The sequence below is a fragment of the Triturus cristatus genome, chromosome 5_2 (assembly GCF_964204655.1).
Source record: "Triturus cristatus chromosome 5_2, aTriCri1.1, whole genome shotgun sequence".
Taxonomy (NCBI): domain Eukaryota; kingdom Metazoa; phylum Chordata; class Amphibia; order Caudata; family Salamandridae; genus Triturus; species Triturus cristatus.
In genome coordinates, this window is record NC_140588.1 from 617,001,254 (window position 1) to 617,018,764 (window position 17,511).

At 44.0% G+C, this 17,511-nt stretch overlaps 1 protein-coding gene across 1 annotated transcript in view; it reads left to right on the forward strand.

The window, feature by feature from the left end:
- Positions 1 to 17,511, forward strand: part of GLA (galactosidase alpha) — a 90,630-nt gene that overhangs the window by 46,449 nt on the left and 26,670 nt on the right. The window contains exon 4 of the mRNA XM_085607702.1: positions 574 to 665. Within this exon, the coding sequence (XP_085463828.1) occupies positions 574 to 665 (92 nt within the window). The remainder of the gene's footprint in view (positions 1 to 573; positions 666 to 17,511) is intronic.

A 17,511-nucleotide genomic window follows, 5' to 3' on the forward strand; every position in this document is an offset into this window, starting at 1 on the left:
TTTTCTAAACCTACGGCCTTAGAATTTGATTGGGTTATGAGTGAAAGGGCTCAAGTTCATTCTCCCAGCATACCATTCCACTTAGTGGATGCTTAATTTTGTACCATTCAATAAATGGACGATCTGTAAAGGATGGCTAGACCTGGGCACTATAGGAACAAATAACAATTTGTTTTAACTTCACTTGGCATTAAGCCTACAGTTTGTTCTCCACCTTGATAAACTCTTGACAGAATGAAACACGTTGGCTGCCCTGAACGTTTTATGTAATCAACTGTTTTTCCACAATTACTACATAAGTGTGACCACATGCGATGAAGAAAACATGAATTAAATCAATGTTCTGACCCAAATGCCCATCATAGAATCTATTGCAAAAGTAATCATGAAGTCTGTCCTCCAACCTTTTTCTAATCTATAGCTAGCATTTATTACCCTGTCATGGGATTTGTTGAAACTGCCCTCCTCTGCCTCCAAAACCCACCCCCACTCCCCCGATTATGCCACCATTTTCTTGCATACTTCTTTTATATTTGAACAGACTGACACAAGTTCTTATTTCCTATCCTGCAGGATACAGGAACATGTCTATTGCATTGAACAAGACTGGCAGAAGCATTGTATATTCATGCGAGTGGCCTCTGTATGAATTTTCGGTTCAGAAGGTAGGTGATGCTAAAGGTTGGCTTACTTTCATGCCTGGACTACCGGAGTCTTGTCATCCACATGTGTCCTTACTTAGAATAAGAAAAGTTTAAATATCTTTTAAACAATCTGAGATCTGTATTAAAGCTATAGCTTAAATACATTGGCATTGTTTGGAAACAAAGACTGTGCTTTCATTCAACTTTCAGATCACATAAGTGTATGCTAATCCTAGACCAGTCTGAGATGCATTTTGGGAGGACTTAGCTGTCTTTACTGTAATTGGAGAGTACACTAGATTGGGGGGGGGGGGGAGGGAAAGATTCTCTTGGATGGCTTCTGTTTCCTCGGTCTCTCAACCATCACAGATTGAGTTTATTTTTACCATATATAAAATACAATAGAGGCATATTTAAACAATTTTTATTTCCCTAATCTTCTAGCTCTGTATTTTCTATGCCTTGGGTCTCCATTTGCCAATCATTTAACAAAATCTCACTGCTGGTCATAGTCTTTGTGTAATTTCCGATCAACCCAACACTCCTAAAGTTAACGTTTTTGTACTCTTTATAAACTTTCTTTCACCTCCTCCAACGTAAAAGTACCTTTTACTGTTGAATCTGTTAACGTTTCACATTTTACTCTCCTTTTCTGAGAAACTCAGTGGGTCCATTCTTATGTTAAGCAACTGGTAAAAATTGATTTGGGATCTGAATACGTTAATCTCTTGTTAGTCTGTTATTTTCTGCTGTTTATTTAGGCTATTTTTAAGCACCAAACATGTCACCTTGAAGCATCTCCAGAGTAGTTTAGTGATATGGACAAAGGTTCATAAACAAATATGAACAGGAAAGATGTTCCTCTGCAACCAGCGAAACTAAATCTCACAGGAGATGAGAATTATTTGTTCAAGGCATGTGTGATGTAGATACACATGCCTTGCATACTCCTGCCCTCTAGTTTTTGCTAGTTTTCGTTTTTTTTATTTTTTGTTTTTTTGTTTTTTTCCAAAGTGACTCCTCCCTTCAGTGATGATGCGCATGGGCATAGACTCCATTGTTTTTTGTTTTTACATCTGGTTTGGATATCTATTGCAGCGCTCCAATTCGAAACTGCTAATCCATTCTAGTCGCGATTCACTTGCCCTTGTTGGTATTGTTTTCGATTGCGTTTCCAATCTTCTGTGTCAACTTTGAAAAACGTTCATTATCCAATACAAAACTCTAACCATGGCCTTCGAGCCTAGCTCGTCGCCTCTTTTCCACTCCAAAAATCCAGCATTGAGTCTTCCGCCGATGAAACCAACACATTCCAATTCTGTCCTAGGTGCCATTCCTAATACCTGCGCACCTGACCTTCATAAGGTCTGTAACCTCTCTCCCCGGAGTATAGATGAAGACTGCGACGCGTTCCAGTCATTTCGTTTCAAAAAGACTCCTAGAGACCTTTGTGCTTGATGCAGAGACCTGCAGCGATTAACTATCAGAGACCCTCCCAATATCTTCGGTGAAAATATCTAGCAAGATGAGATGGAGGATGCAGAAGAGGCATTTTGCGTTCAGGACTCCGATTCATAGTTTGATATTGAGCTGGTGTCCCACGATGTTCCATCTGGATAGTGTGCCATGAGTAAAAAAGACCCTTTTCCACCCCCCCCCCCCCCCCCCCCCCCCCCCCCCCCCCCAAACTCACTCCAACCAAGGCTATTGGGCCACCACTGTCATCAGGCCATGGTAGACAACAAGACTGATTCCAACGCCCTGCCTTCTAGCTTGGCACAAACAGCATGTCAAGCCTTCCGGTTTGGGCTTGAACCGAGATGACACCCCTTCAATGCCGAAGCATTCGGGATCAAAGTAAAAAAGGACGAATTCGGCTTGGCGCTGAGAAATTTTGGGCACCAACACAAAGATGCTCCTCTAAAGACCGGAGCAGATTCTAAAAAAATAAAGCAAAAGCTGGATATTAAACAGAGGCATATTAATCCTCAAACTGGACAAATTACAACTACGCCAGTGATACCACCTCCCAAAAGGATAACGGACCCTGAATACAGAATCCCTCTGAAGGACATGGCTACTAGTCCTATTAACATTCCTCAAACCACTCCACCCTCCATCAGTACGTCTCACACCAGCTTTAGACCCTTTACATATTGCATCACAAGCCTCTCCTGATATAAATTCTGATATAGGAGATGACGAGGACACAATCAGCCACTACCTGACCCGTGGGATGACTATAATATAAACCCTCCAGGAAACACAGATCCAGATATCTATCCAGCCAAACCTTTCCCCCTCCAGATGATGATACATACAAGGAGCTAATTGCTAGAGCGGCCACTTACCTTGGGGTCAAAATACATAAAGAAGACCTAGAAGAGGATTTACTTTTTGGAGACTTTAGGAAACGCACACATCTCAATCCTTGCCTATGTTAAAGGGTATGATGAAGCATGCAGACAATATTTTTAAGGATCCAGTTACGCGACGTTTCCTAACACCTAGAGTGGATAAAAAATATAAACCCCCTCCATCTGTCCTTTAGTCTTTAGTAAGAGTCCGTTGCCTTTAGATTCCTTCGTAGTTTCGAACGCACGTAAAAGGGCAAATTCATAAACTTCAGGAGAGGCATCTCCTGATAAAGAATTAAAATAATGGACACATCCGGCAAAAGATTAGCTGGTCAATTGGCTAATCATTGGCGCATAGCCAATACTCCAGGGCTGTTGGCTAGGTATAATGGAGCGCACTGGGATGAGATGGAAGAATTATTACATCTCCCAGAAGAACACAGGAAAGGGCAAGAAATATTGCAAGAAGGCGAGCTTATTTCCCAATACATCTATTTGATGTGCTCCTAGATGCTCCAGATACTGCAGCTAGAGGTGTTGATACCAGCATCCTATTAAGGAGACATGCTTGGATTAGAATTTCTGGTTTCAAACCAGAAGTTCAACAAACTATCCTCAATGCACCATTTGATAAAGAACATCTTTTTGGACCACAGATTGACCAATCGTTGGAGAAGATGGCAAAAAACACACACAAGTGGCAAAATGAATGGCAGCACTTCAGTGTCCAGCTACTAGAGGTTCCTTTTGTCACTCCTTCTACAGAGGGGGCTCCAACTAATACCACAGATGCCACCTCATTTTCATATAAAACTCTTCCCCCTCTAGAGGATTTTGTAGAGGTGGATATAGAGGTAACTTCAAAGGAAGAGGTACACCATCACGTACCATTAATAAACAGTGACTTGATATCTCTTCCCCCGAACATTCAACACCTGTCTGGGGAAGGTTAAATCTGTTTCTTCCCATTTGACAGTCAATAACAGACCAATAGGTGTTGGACATTATCCATCATGGTTATTGCCTTAATCACAAGCACCCCTCCCAACATTCCACCTCTCATTCACAAACTGTCTTTGGAAAACAAACCTCTGCTCCAACAAAGTACAAGCTCTTCTAACAAAAGGAGCTATAGAACTCGTCCCATTACTTACAAGGTTCAGGAGTATATTTACTATACTTAATTGCCGAAAAAGACTGTTCCTTAAGACTTAATATTGGATCTCGGGCCTTTAAACCTCTACATTATATCAGACCAGTTCCATATGATCACTTGACAAATACTTCCACTTTTGTTGCAGGGCGACTTTGTCAACACTAAACTTAAAGGACACATACTTTCACATACCCATTCACCCAGCACATCGCAAATACCTAAGATTTGTGATAGAAAAAAATCATTCAGTTCAAAGTACATCCATGTGGAGTAACTGCACCCGGAGTGTTCACCAAATGCCTGGCAGTGGTAGCACCTGTACGAAGACCACAAATTTCTGTCTTCCCATACCTAGACGAATACCTCATAAAATGTGTGCAGCAAACTCAAATCACCATAAATCTTCTGCATTAGTTGGGATTTTCAGTCCAATCAGATACTGCCATATCTAGGAGCTATACTAAACACTTAAATGACAATAGCATAGCCCAATGCAACCAGATTTCATATTTTTCTAACATTACTACTACAGTTCAAAACATCCACTATCGCTTAGCCAGATTCTTCATGCAGTTACTATGGATGATGGCCTCCTGCATTGCCATAGTACCTCATGCAAGACTTAAAATGCGTCCTCCAGAAGTGTTTGGCACGTCCAGGGAATCCATCACCGGGTCAGATAATGGATCTAGTGTTGGCAGACAGCTGCACTCCTTGCTCTGCAGTGGTGGCACACACAATTTATCAACAGAGCGGCGATTTATCGACCCTATTCCACAAGTCGTGCTCCCAACCGACTCCTCTCACAGGTTGGGGTGTACATTTACAACAATTTACAGTTCAGGGTCGTTGGAACACCAACCAACTGACATCACGTCAATACCAGAACTGCAAGAAGTTCAACTGGCGATAAAAGCATTTCTTACCCCCCCCTCCCCTCCCAGTAGGGAAAGTTGTCTTGTCTTAATACGGACAGACAATATGACCACTATGTACAACAAGCATTAGCATAGCCAATAGGTCTCGCTTCTTGGACTGTGTATTTAGTTATGCAGCAGAAAATCCTTGGTGAAACACCAACTGTTGCATGGCTAAACACTTATAAGGTCCCAAATGCGAGACCTATTGGCTATGCCAATGCTTGTTTTGTTAAGCACTTATGTAGTCCACTTAAAAATACAGTGTGCTCCAAATTACACCACCAGCTACACACTGAACACCCTTATAACTCTCCTGCTGAAAACATCAGATACACTTTGTGTCAAGTTACATTTTTTCCCAATCCCTATGGTTTTAGGGATGTAACACTGTCAGCACCCCCACTCTGAAAACGGTTCTAGAACCACTGATGCAACGGTGCTGAACTATGTGCCTTGGTCCAGGTAGAAAAAACAAACCCTTGCAAGTATTCTCAAGCAAGATTCCAGGTGACACTGCCAGTATTTTTTTTGCAGCATTTTTTTTTCTATTTCACAAAGCCACTTCAATAAAGAATGTGCTCACTCTATGTAATTGTATACAAAACCGTCCCTCTTATGTATGACGTTCACACACAAATTGAGAATTATGGATGTGGCCTAATGGTCAGAGCTGCTAAATTTTGGATTTGGGGGACAAGGTTCAAGTCCCAGTGTAGGCTCTCCGCAACTCAGTCAACCTTCTTTGCTTAAAATGAAATTAATCTGACCTTGTATAACGTAATCGGGTTCACTTGGACAGTGTTTGCGGGGGGGGGGGGGGGCGGGTGGGTGGGTGTGTGTGTGTGTGTTGGTTTTTAAACAATCGATAGGAGGACTGTTGGACCTGTCAGCCCTAGGGTGGTCTCCCCATCTATTTTTGATCGTGCCTAATTTTTTCCACCCTCATTTTTATGTTGGACTTGGGTCTCCGGGCGCCTTTTCATTGCCAACCAGTGTTAAGGTGCAGGTGCTCCCTTCTCCCAAGATGGCTGCCACAGGCCCCTGCTACTGCGGAGTGGTCTTCACTAGTAGCACCCTAGCTGCCAGGAGCTGGCTGGGACCCCACAACAATGTTGCGACACCAGCCTGCCCTTTTTGTCCCATAGGTAGAATGGGGAAGCTCCTGGAATGTGCTGGAACCTTCTAGAAGGGAGGTGTGGGTTTTTTACTTTTGCCGCCTTGGTTAGAGGTCACCTGACCTAGGGATACTTAACAGAGGGAGGGAACTTTTTCTAGTCAGTAGGGGTACAGCCGAGCTGGAGAATCCATGCAGGAGTTTTAGGCGGTAGGGCCTAGCCAGGGACTTGTGCCTCTGAGAGTGACAGGATTTAGGTGCTGCCTCGTGAGTGAGGGATCCTGTAAAGCCCACTGATCTTGCCCAGCAGTAGGAGGACCCAGGGAACCTCTGCCCAGCCTGACTAGGAAGGAACTAGTCACCAACTCAATCCCTACCCCCCCAAGGAACAGAAACCCAAGGGCGCCAGAGACCCCTGCGCCGCAAGAACTGAATGCTGAAACTCCATGCCAAAACTGAATGCTGAAACTCCATGCCAAAACTGAATGCTGAAACTCCATGCCAAAACTGAATGCTGAAACTCCATGCCAAAACTGAATGCTGAAACTCCATGCCAAAACTGAATGCTGAAACTCCATGCCAAAACTGAATGCTGAAACTCCATGCCACAACTGAATGCTGAAACTGCATGCCACAACTGATTGCCGGACTGCTGGGGATCAACCAGGTACTAGCGCTGTGACCCCTGCGCTCCCTGACCTGGCCTGGGATCCCCTGCGTCAATCCCCCGTCGAGCGCTGAGCTCGCAGTCCTCCCGCTTAATTTGCCAACCCCCCCTGGCGCGGGGACCGGAGCGTGATCACCGCCGCGGCCCGGAGGCCTGAAGTGTGCCCCAGCATCGAGTCGGGCCCGCAGAGAAGCCCGGGGCCCCGTCGCTGCCGTCGCAGCTGCTGCCAAGGGCGTACGAGGCTGTGACCTGTCCCCCGCCGCTGTGCGCATTGATCGCGGGGCCCGGAGCCGTGCCGGACGCCGCTGCAGAGAGGACCCCCCTGGACGCCGAGATCGAGGTAACCAGGGGGCTGGGAGGTAGCGTGGCCGTGTGGAGGCCTGGGACTCACCCCCCTGCTCCCCGGGAGGCTTGGGAAGGACCCGGTGTGCCCCCTGTCGTTCGGGAGCGGCACCGCACTCAGACTCTGATTCCCCTCCGTGGGATTGCCCCTTGCCTTGAGACTGCCGCGTGTCAGAAGTGCTCAATGCTTTATGTATCCGAGTAGCACTTTATTCTCAAGTCCTGCTCAGAGGTGCTTTATGTGTACGAGCACCGCTTTAATCAAGTTCTGCTTGAATCACATCTGACCTTGTGTAATGTAATATGGTGATCACATAAAATTGCTCTATTGGTCTCAGAGCAAATTTCGGATATATTACTGCAAAAACAAATGCAGAATAAGGTTTGGTGCGTTTGCTGTTGGAGCCGTGTTGTCTGTGGTACAGAGAGAAGACGGTTTGAATTCTCGTACTAAGTCCTACACCAACCTTCTCACACTAATCCAAAGGATTCATTTTAAAGCCCCGGCATTTATATCTAAACCAAATATCTTAAAAGCAAAACACATATGCAACAAACTCGAGGTGCGTTTTTTCACAGCAACTCAATAGTCAATTATTTTTTTACTTCACTGGCAACTTTGGAATGGCCAATACCCTTCCCTGAATGTAAAAGACTAGAATAGGGGGTGATGTGGATTCTGGCAGTGCAGGGCTGCAGTTCCCTCTCTGCAGCCACGGGCACCACATCCACGCAATAAGAATTAAGTGGTTTGGAGCCATACCCTCTGCCGACTCGGCCTTTCATACCGCACAACAACATACTTGCCAGATTGCGAAAAAGATGAGAGCCGCCGTTCAGAGCAGAGCCAGCATATACCAAAAGGCCGTGAAAGCCCTCATGCAAAGTGCTAAAAGGAGATGACAGAGGCGCAGGGGGTGCTGGGAAAAATCATAACATGTTTCAGTCTATGGCCCATGGCGCCGGTGCATTAGGATCTGTGTCAGCGAGTAAAAGGCGCATGCGCTGCAAAAGCAGTGTTCGCTGTTGGCGACCTCCGACGTATTCCGTGACTATTGCCTTAAGAATCCGGGCAGAGCAAATTAAAACAATACCTACCTGAAAGTGTCAAATGCTGGCGTACGGAACGTCTAAAAGGACGTGCTTATGCGCAATACACAGCAGCTGAGCCTGCTTTCTAAAGTTCTTCTTTGGTGGATGTAGTCAAGATTTGCTATTTGTTTAATTTGTTTTCAAAATGCAGTAAATTAGAACAAATCCAAAAATATATTTGTTTTTCAGCGGTTTGAAATAGCGTAGTTAAATATGTACAACGCATCTTCATTTTTCTTAGGATGAAATGAAGCTGTGATGGCGTTTAATACTCCAGTTATAGTGCATCAATTGTATTGATTTATTTTTTAGCTTTAGTGTTACTTTTTATTGTTGGCGTTCAGTGCTCTACGTTGTTCGATTCCAGCACAGGTACTGTAAGATGGTGGATTTTTTTGCAATCTAACGTAGTTCTTGGTGTAAAACATATCAATCTTAGCCTGTTGATAACCAGTACTAGAGCGCGCGGCAACAGGGGGAGGGTAAGGAGGAGGGGGCCTGCGCAAATCACTTGCGGTAGCGAGCATCTGGAGCCGGGATAATTGCTACCATATGGCGCTGCGCGCTCCCGCAAGTGAATCGCAACACATGCACATGTTACCATTGAAGGCAATGGAACGCCTGCACGTTTTTAGCTGAAAAGCCGAAGCCATTCCAAAAGGTCTTTTGCCTATGCAGCTCATGTGTGCTGCGTAGGCGAGACCTAAAACAAGGGGGTGGAGGGGGCACGCACTCTACAACTGTCATGCCTCTCTCAGACCATTTGGCATTGGTAAATTTGTCACAAAATCCAACTCCTGGCAGAACACCTCCCAGGCACAGACCGCATATTTACTGATCTCCTCAACAGAATGAAAACAAATACACGAATGGGAACTTCATGCACAAGTTCTTTTTCTGTACTTTCAAAAACAGGGTTTTCCACAAATAGACCTTTTTGCCACAGCGGAGAACTCAAAATGCCCAGATATTTTTCTGTTTGATTCACTTGTACTGAGCCTATGAAGCAATTTGAGGATACTAACTTAATTTTAAGCCTCCAATTCTAAATTTCTTTTCACTTGCATAATGTTTTTAACATTTTCACTTTCTTAATCTGCCAATATTTCTAAGTAGCTGCAGACCAGAGGCTAAAAGGCTGGGCTAATGTGTTCTCACAAATGTCTACAAAGATCTGTGCTAGCACCATCAATCAAGTGAAGAAATATTAGATGTGATGAACTATCATTTGTTCAGTGAATGGTATACTTCATGGAGCATTGATTTATGGTGTAACTGTACTGAGAGCTTTTGCATATTCGTTGAAAGTAATTGTATGCAATATTGTTGTATGGTAATATTGCTACATGTAGATCAGATTGCACATTTACCTCCAAAGGGAACACTTCATTTAAAAATAGTTTATACCAACGCTCTCAATAGGCTATTAAGCCACTCTTGTCAGTCTGATACAGCTGTGGACATTTACTGCGAGCGAGACTCTGTGGGGAACAGTGAAAAGAGGGTCTTGTAACTTGTGCATGATTATCAGATTTTTTGAATCCTCTTGAAGGGCAGTTTCCAGTGACCTGCGGGAGTACTCATTAAATGCCGCCTTAAATAAGCGATATTGCATGGGATGTGGTTGTCTGACGGTATAAGAGGGCGGGGTATGGGTGCACCTGCTGCTGTCCCAAACGTTTTGAATTGTTAGGCACCAGTTCGCAAAAAAAAACATGTTCACCCCTGATAAGCTAAAACATTCTTCAGTCCTCCATATGGTCAGTTTGTTAATAAAAACCCCAGTGTTCGATGTTAGGAAATATTGTAATGTAATTGCATTTGTATAGCGCTTACTACCCCGAGGCATCAAAGCACTTTTTCGGCGAGTAGCCCGCTACTCTGGGACCCATGGAGAATTAGTGTTGAATAAGTATAGTGAAACATGTAGGTACATTTTACGTGGTGGATAGGTTAGTCAGTTATTTGGATTCGGAAGGATAGAAGAAAAGTTTGTATTTATATACCGCTTGTTACCCCTGATGGGGTGTTGAATCGCGCTACTCCGGAAACCCATAAAGGATTAGTGGTAAATTAGTATGGTGAAATATGAAAGTGATTTGAGTGGTGGATATTAGTTAGTGGTTTGGAGCAAAAAGGATAGCGGACGGATGGAAGGGACAAAAGGCTTGCACCTGTTACCCCTGATGGATGTTGAATCTCTTTTCTGGCGAGTAGCACACTACTCCGGAACCCATAAAGGATTAGTGTTAAATTAGTATAGTGATATAGGAAGTAATTTGACTGGTGGATATGTTAGTCACTTATTTGAATTGAGAAGGGATGGAGAGGGGTAGAAAGGGGAAAAAAGGTTTGCAATTATATAGCGCTTGTAACCCTGATGGGGTTTTGAAATGTTTATTGGCGAGTAGCATGCTTCTCTGGAACCCATAAAGGATTAGTGGTGAGTTCATATAGTGGAATATGGAATTTGAGAAGTGAATGTTAATCTGTTATTTTGATTGAAGGGGCTAGTGGAGGGATCGAGCAGTGAAGGATTTTTAAATTTTTTTTACTTTGTGTTTTTTTTTTTTTTTTTTTTGGGTCGTAGCAGTAGAAAGAGGCTATTGAATGAGTAAAAAGGGTTTTTGGAGGGGAAGTGTCGGAGGGAAGAGTTAAAGGTTTGTTTTGGGGGATCAGTATAGTAAGAGGTGTCAGATGATTCATGGAGGGGTAAAGTAGGAGAGAGTCTAGAAAGGAGTATTTTGGGGATCATAGTAATGGTATGGGTTTTGGGATGAATGAGTGGATGGATAGGATATATTGATAGATGTATAGGGTGAGACATTGGGTAGTGCATTGGAAAGAGTAGTAGAAAGAAGTTTGAGATGAGTCAAAGGTGGACTAGAAGATGTATTGAGAGAAGTATACTCTGAGCAATAGGGTAGTGTATTGTAAATGCTAAATTAGAAGAAAGTGATAAATATATAGACCCACACGTACATTGAAAGTATATAGATGCATCAAGGAGGTAAGTATATGTAAATTAAAGATGTTGATGGAGGTACAGGATGAGAAATAGGGTGGTGCATTGGATATGCTTTTTCAGGAGAAAATTGAGACTAACAGATCCAAGTACATGGAGGTGCATAGATGCACAATGGAAGCAAGTACATGTAGACCGAAGATGATGATTTTTTTTTTTTTTTTAAAGAACGTAATTATTCTACATGTTTATACCAAGTAATACACAAAGATGGGTACATATTTATAGTGAAAATAAATGCTTATATATGTTTTGTTTCAAAGCCTGTCCCACACAGTCTCTCTTCTCGTTCCCTTTTCTTGGTTTGCTGGTAATGTGCAGTTTTTTCATGTTTCTACCCCTCTGCTCTCCAGCTGTTTGAATAGTGTTTCTTTCAGAAATGTGGAAACCGCGTTCATTTACTAGTTTGAGGTTTTCTTTAGTGTGTAGAAATCCAAGGCTGTCGGAGTGCTTTACATGAAAGTTTTGTAGAAAACAGTAGGCTACAGAAAAGTACAACGCAATGTTTCAGTGGCTGGGAAGGGAGAGGGTTTGGGACAAATGTGATTAAAGTATCCTTCCTTTTGAGGAGCTATTCTATGGTCCGATCCATGCTTGAGGGCGAAGAGACTACATGGAACAAGTCCTGGTCATATCTCTGAGGTGTAGTTTTGCAGAGTTCATATCTGTGCATGCTATTCCAACAATGCTGAAAAACATGGTTTCAGTAGTTTGTAAACAGATACCGTTTGGATTTGAATAGAATAGCAATGGGTTCGCACACAAGCCTTGCTAGAATATTTGGCATTCTTAACCCTGGGAATTTCAAGCCGCGACAGGGCTTTACTACTTGGCCTGGATACTTCGGAGCAGCAGTGTTTACCAGCCAAGTTGCAGGCTTTGTTAAATTGATGTTAAAACTGAGTCTAGTGCACAGAATTCTATTGGTATAATATGATTGCATGTGTTTTCAACCACCCACAAAGTACATTGAAACGCTGACCTCAAATTAGCAAATGTTCGTAAAACAAGATTACCTCAGGAATCTGTTAGTTAGTGGTAACTTTCTTACTAATCTTTTGTTTTTTTTAAATCGTTGCTTTTTTGTTAATCCAGTTTGATAAATTAACCTGAAGTGAGATTTCAACACCATGAATGCATTCATTTGTTAGTTTGAAGGTCAGGGCTGCAGACAAAACTGTCCCTGTGTGATGAGACTTCTGATAACTGGAAACTACTAGGAATTGAAGGAAGGGACGAGAGACTAAGGAGAAAAAACAATTACCAGAAAATGGCAGGATTGGGCAGTTTTGGAATGTGAGATTGCGTATTAAGCTGAGCGACACAGGTGAACCTTAGCAGAAAGACGCTGGCGAATAAAAGGAATGCCAGGAGAGTGATATGGATAGTCAAGGATAAATGGCCGGAGAAATTTGGTCAGAATTTAACCATGGAATTTCTGTATTTTACAGATGTTTATCATTAAAGAGTGAACACTATCTTGGAGACAGATGTGTGCAATGGACAACTTTTTATGTTATTAATGTAATTTGCATTAGAGTGTAAGGACATGCCTTCAATAGGACCCTGATCCCTCAGCAGCTCCATATAGGTCTTCAAAATCGGGAACTAAAAGGAGCCTTTAGCGACCCTGCAGGGAATAGGAAGATACTTCAAGTACCTGAACCAGCAATCCTCCACCCTATTTTTAGAATGAGTTCAATTTCAGTGCAGGACCCTTTCCCAAAACCCGAGTGTACTTCTAAGATAGATTTAAAAAAAAAAAAAAGAGCCTTACGGCGGCAAAAGTCTATGAGCAATCAAAGCGGCCCAACAGGCAAACCACCCGAACAAGTCACCCCTTATCCAACTCTCTCCATACTACCTCCACTGCCTGGATAGCAGTTGTCTTGCCACCTTAGTTTGAGCAGAAGCTTGACTGGAAAAGTACACGAGGTGGTGTGCGGAATGAAGAAAGATGCAAAGAAACTTACTTTCCTAGAAATTTACCCTGATTAATAATGTGAGTAGTATTTTGAATGTCTGTCTGGTTTAGGGTGAGTTTGTTAAACAAAGGAAACACTTAACGACTGAAATATGAAGTAGAACATCTAGAAGATGGCTGAGAAGCTGGAGATTTGGTAGTAAATGGGTTTCATGAATTGTGCCGTAAAGTATTTTATTGATTTTCTTATGTTCTTGCACAACATTGAGCTTTCACCTACAGACTTCCCACCTGTACGCTTCAATACAATGGAGACTCTTTTATACATACATTGGCTTATTTGTGATTTTACCTTTTTTGTATGCACAACCACCACATTTTGAATTGCTCCTCGTTACAGATTGTATTTTTTCTGTGTTTCTAATTATCCATCTGTATCTGAATTCTGGTCCTCCTTTTCTGTTCCATCTTGATTTTCTAGCTCAGTCATTCCTGTTTGCTACACTAGCACCCTGTTTACCTGCCCTCTTAGTTATTGCAGTGTCTGTAGTTCTCCCGTACATTTACCCACTTAATCATATATCTGCTTCCACATTTTTGTAAGTGGGTGCTAGATGTACATTCCATTGAACCCCTATTTTCCTATTGAGTAACCATGAGATAGGACCATGTGGTGAAAGAAAATATGCCCAACTTGGAATGACCCGGAAGACCTTAAATGAGCCTTAACTTTCATCATAATGCTTTAATCTTATCTGCTTCTAAATGTCCACTAAGAGCTTATGGTATTACTACATGGATGAATCCATCAGGATTGTGGAAGTCATTGGCTTCTACATGCATTTGCAGGACTGTATATCATCACAAATGAGAGGATGTGACCTGACTGCTAGATCTGTCGACCTTGAAGCTGGGAAACCAGGTTCGAGTCTTGGCAGGGACGCTCAACATCCTGTGATTCTGGGCAAATCACTTAATCTCCCCCTGCCTAACAAAAAAAGTAATTTATCTGAAAGACTATTAGTTATAGATTCCTTACCTAAGAATTACCCCTGGGCATCAGACCTGGATCCGGAGAATTTTCTTCATACCCTTGCGCATCGGGAGGTGGCATCAGTCGACGACTCCTTCATCGTCCGTGTCGTGATCATGTCGCAGTATCTACTTAGATGCCGCCCCTGCGCGCTGACGTCAGGTCTTTTTCTGTGGCAGCCAGCGCAGATCCGGAGAGAGCCGTACCCTAGTCACTTTTAAAAATGACTTTTTTTTTTTTTTTTTAAACTTTGTCGATGTCTTTGCGAGCCGTTTGACTCCTAGTGCGCCGTTTGACTCCTAGTGCGCGCAGGGATGTCACACCAGCAGACCGGCTTCAAGCCTTGTGGCTTCTGATGTCGGTTACTACCCACATGTAGTGTGCCTCTGGTGCTTGGAGTGCCACCACAAACCAAAGTCTTGCTCTGACAGTCGGGCCATGGCCCCGAAGACTCGCGCATGGTCCCGAAAGCTTCTGGAGGCGCGGCATTTGGCTCTGCGCCGCTGAAGGTCCTGGTCGGGTGGGAGGTCGTGGGACCAGATGCAGAGCAACCACCTCGTCTAAGTCTAAACACAAGAAGGTGAAGCACCATATTTCTTTGCCTTCTTCCCGTCCTTCGGCTGATGAGAAGTGGAGCCTGCTGGGTTGGCTCTGAACTTCCCTCCCTTTCCGGGAGCCAAAGCGACCCCTGCCCAACTCCGTACATTTTACAAAGCTCTCCACTCAATCTTTGGGCAGCCCGAAGTCGCTGGCGTGCCTTTGGGCCCCACTAACTCAGCTGGGGGGGGTTCTAGGCCTTTGCTGCCGGCGGCTCCAGCACCGCAGGGCCCCCAAAGATCCAGATCTGGATCAGCACCGGTTGACCTGACTACATCACCTCCGGTGCTGAATCCATTAACACCTCCACCAGTCCCCAGCTGATGTCGACCCTGGTAACCATTCACTTCGCTATGGAACCAGACCGGTGCCGACCGGCATTTTTGTCCCAACTTTCTATCCTGGTGATGCCTAGCACCCTCCGTGGCAGCCAGGTGAGAACTGGGAGGAGTCTGTTTACCCTCTTGCATACCACCTTGATGAATCTGGCTGGAGAGAGAAGTTGGGTGACGCCAGTGGTCTGGATACCGCCCCAGACCTTAGTATGCTTTCTCCCCCTTCCCTCCTCCCCCCCCCCCCCCCCCCCTCCAACCACACCCTGCCCCCTTCCATGGCTACGGAGGAGGGAGCATCCTACGCTGTGGTATTGCGTAGGGTGGCTGAGGTCTTGGGCCTTGAGCTTCCTACAGTGGCAGTGAGAGTCAGGTGGTTGGTTCGGTCTAATGTCTCTTACAGACATATTGTTACCAAAGGTATGTAACTTGTTCGTACATCTGTAACGCAAGCGGTGCTCCTGTAAAGCACTTTGATACCTTCAGGCCGGGTTTGTGCTACATAAAACAAATAAAATACATTTGCACCACATTCTAACAAAACAGGATGTGTACAGCTAATCAACTATTGAGGGAGGTTATAGGCGTGGTCTATGTAGGCAAAAGTATGACAGACCGTATACCTAACTTGTTTGTTGTGAAAAGTATTTGTCAAAGTCATTAAGCCTTTAAGAGTAGATTTCTAATTCTGTGTTAAGGATTGAAGGCATGTTTCGTTACAAAGGGTGTGGTGTCTTACCGTAGTATGCTACAGTTTTGCTGTTGGTTACACCCTGTGACCGATCCTAAGGGTAGAATATTTGCATTATAAAAACCCATGTTATGTCATTTTAGGAAGATTGAATACTGTTGCCACCTTTAATTTTATGTTTAACTTTATACCTGTGGGCTGACTTGTGTGAACTTATGTGAAATTCAGTAGGCCACCTCTGCATCAGAGCAACACCAGCAGGCAAGCCTCACGTCCGCACCCCCACCTCAGCAGAAATTCCACATCGGCACAGCATCCTCTCTGCACAGCACCAGCTAAACATCCGCACAGCCACGCCTCCATCAGTGTACCACCACCTTAGTCTGACCTTTGAATATGGCATCTGTCGTTTCTCCCCTAGTGCCCGTCCCCCTGCTCTTGTTGTAACTCTGGTACCATTTCCCAACCTCCACCCCCCATTGTTTATGCCCCCTCCCATACCAAAAAATTAAATAACCAAGGAGCATTAGTATAGGCAGGAAGAAGTTGCCAGCATTGCAAGGACAAAAACTAGAAGGCATTTTTTTTTATATTCACTCTTTATTTAATAGGGTCATTCAGTTGTACTTAATGTCTTGGTTGTAAAAATGTAAATTGATACTTGTATAGTGCACTACTCACCCGCAAGGGTCTCAAGGCGCTTGAATACCGCTGTGGAACCCATCCTGGCTTTCCCTGTGAGGCATCCACTCCTGGGCACCCCCCAAGGTGGAGGCCAGGCATCCTTAGCGTTGTGGAGATTAAGCAAGCTATTGCCCAGAGTTGCACAGTGGGACTCTATGATTAGAATGGCACCGAGGCGAGAATTATCCGGTCCGTGGAATTTTTGAGCCCAAGACCCGCCAAGGCGGGGAATTGAACCCTGGTCCTGGGCTAGACCTCTGCATCAGGGTCTGCCGCTCTAATCATTGAGCCACACTTCTCCACATTGTATACAAAGTAGCAACAATGCTTAACACTTTATTAACTTTTCAACATGCTGCACATCAGCCACAATGCTCTACCACATATCTTAAAGATATTGGCAAAGCCAATAGCGCTGGCTAAACCATTATAAGGTCTTAAAGGTGAGACCTATTGGCTATGGCAATGCTTGTTATACAGTTTGTATCCTGTTGCATTCCCAAAGCTGTCATCTTAACCTTGTCCTTTTCCCTTTGCTTGGTTATCCTTTAGTATTTGCTTAGCGGCCCCTTGCTCTTTATTTGCAATGTTGTACCCCAATGAGTGACTGCAGCAGCCAAAGCAGCCCAAATCTAGAGCAGTGTTGACTTCATCCACCTATTAAGATGGCAGAATTTGTAAAAGGGGGGGGGGGGGGGGGGGAGAGAAATTCTAAACCTGTTAAACACAAGCACTCTGCATAATTCAACTTTCAAGTGGGATATTGGACCACTGTGTTGGTAAAACCCAATCATTAGGCTGGTTTACAAAATATGCCAGTTCAGCAGCAAGAAATAACTGATTTTTATGAAGCGTGTATACTGGTCAGTGGCTAACACTTTGGCAAAAAGCAGCTGCTGGGTCCTAATACAGTTTAGCAAACTAGCAACCATA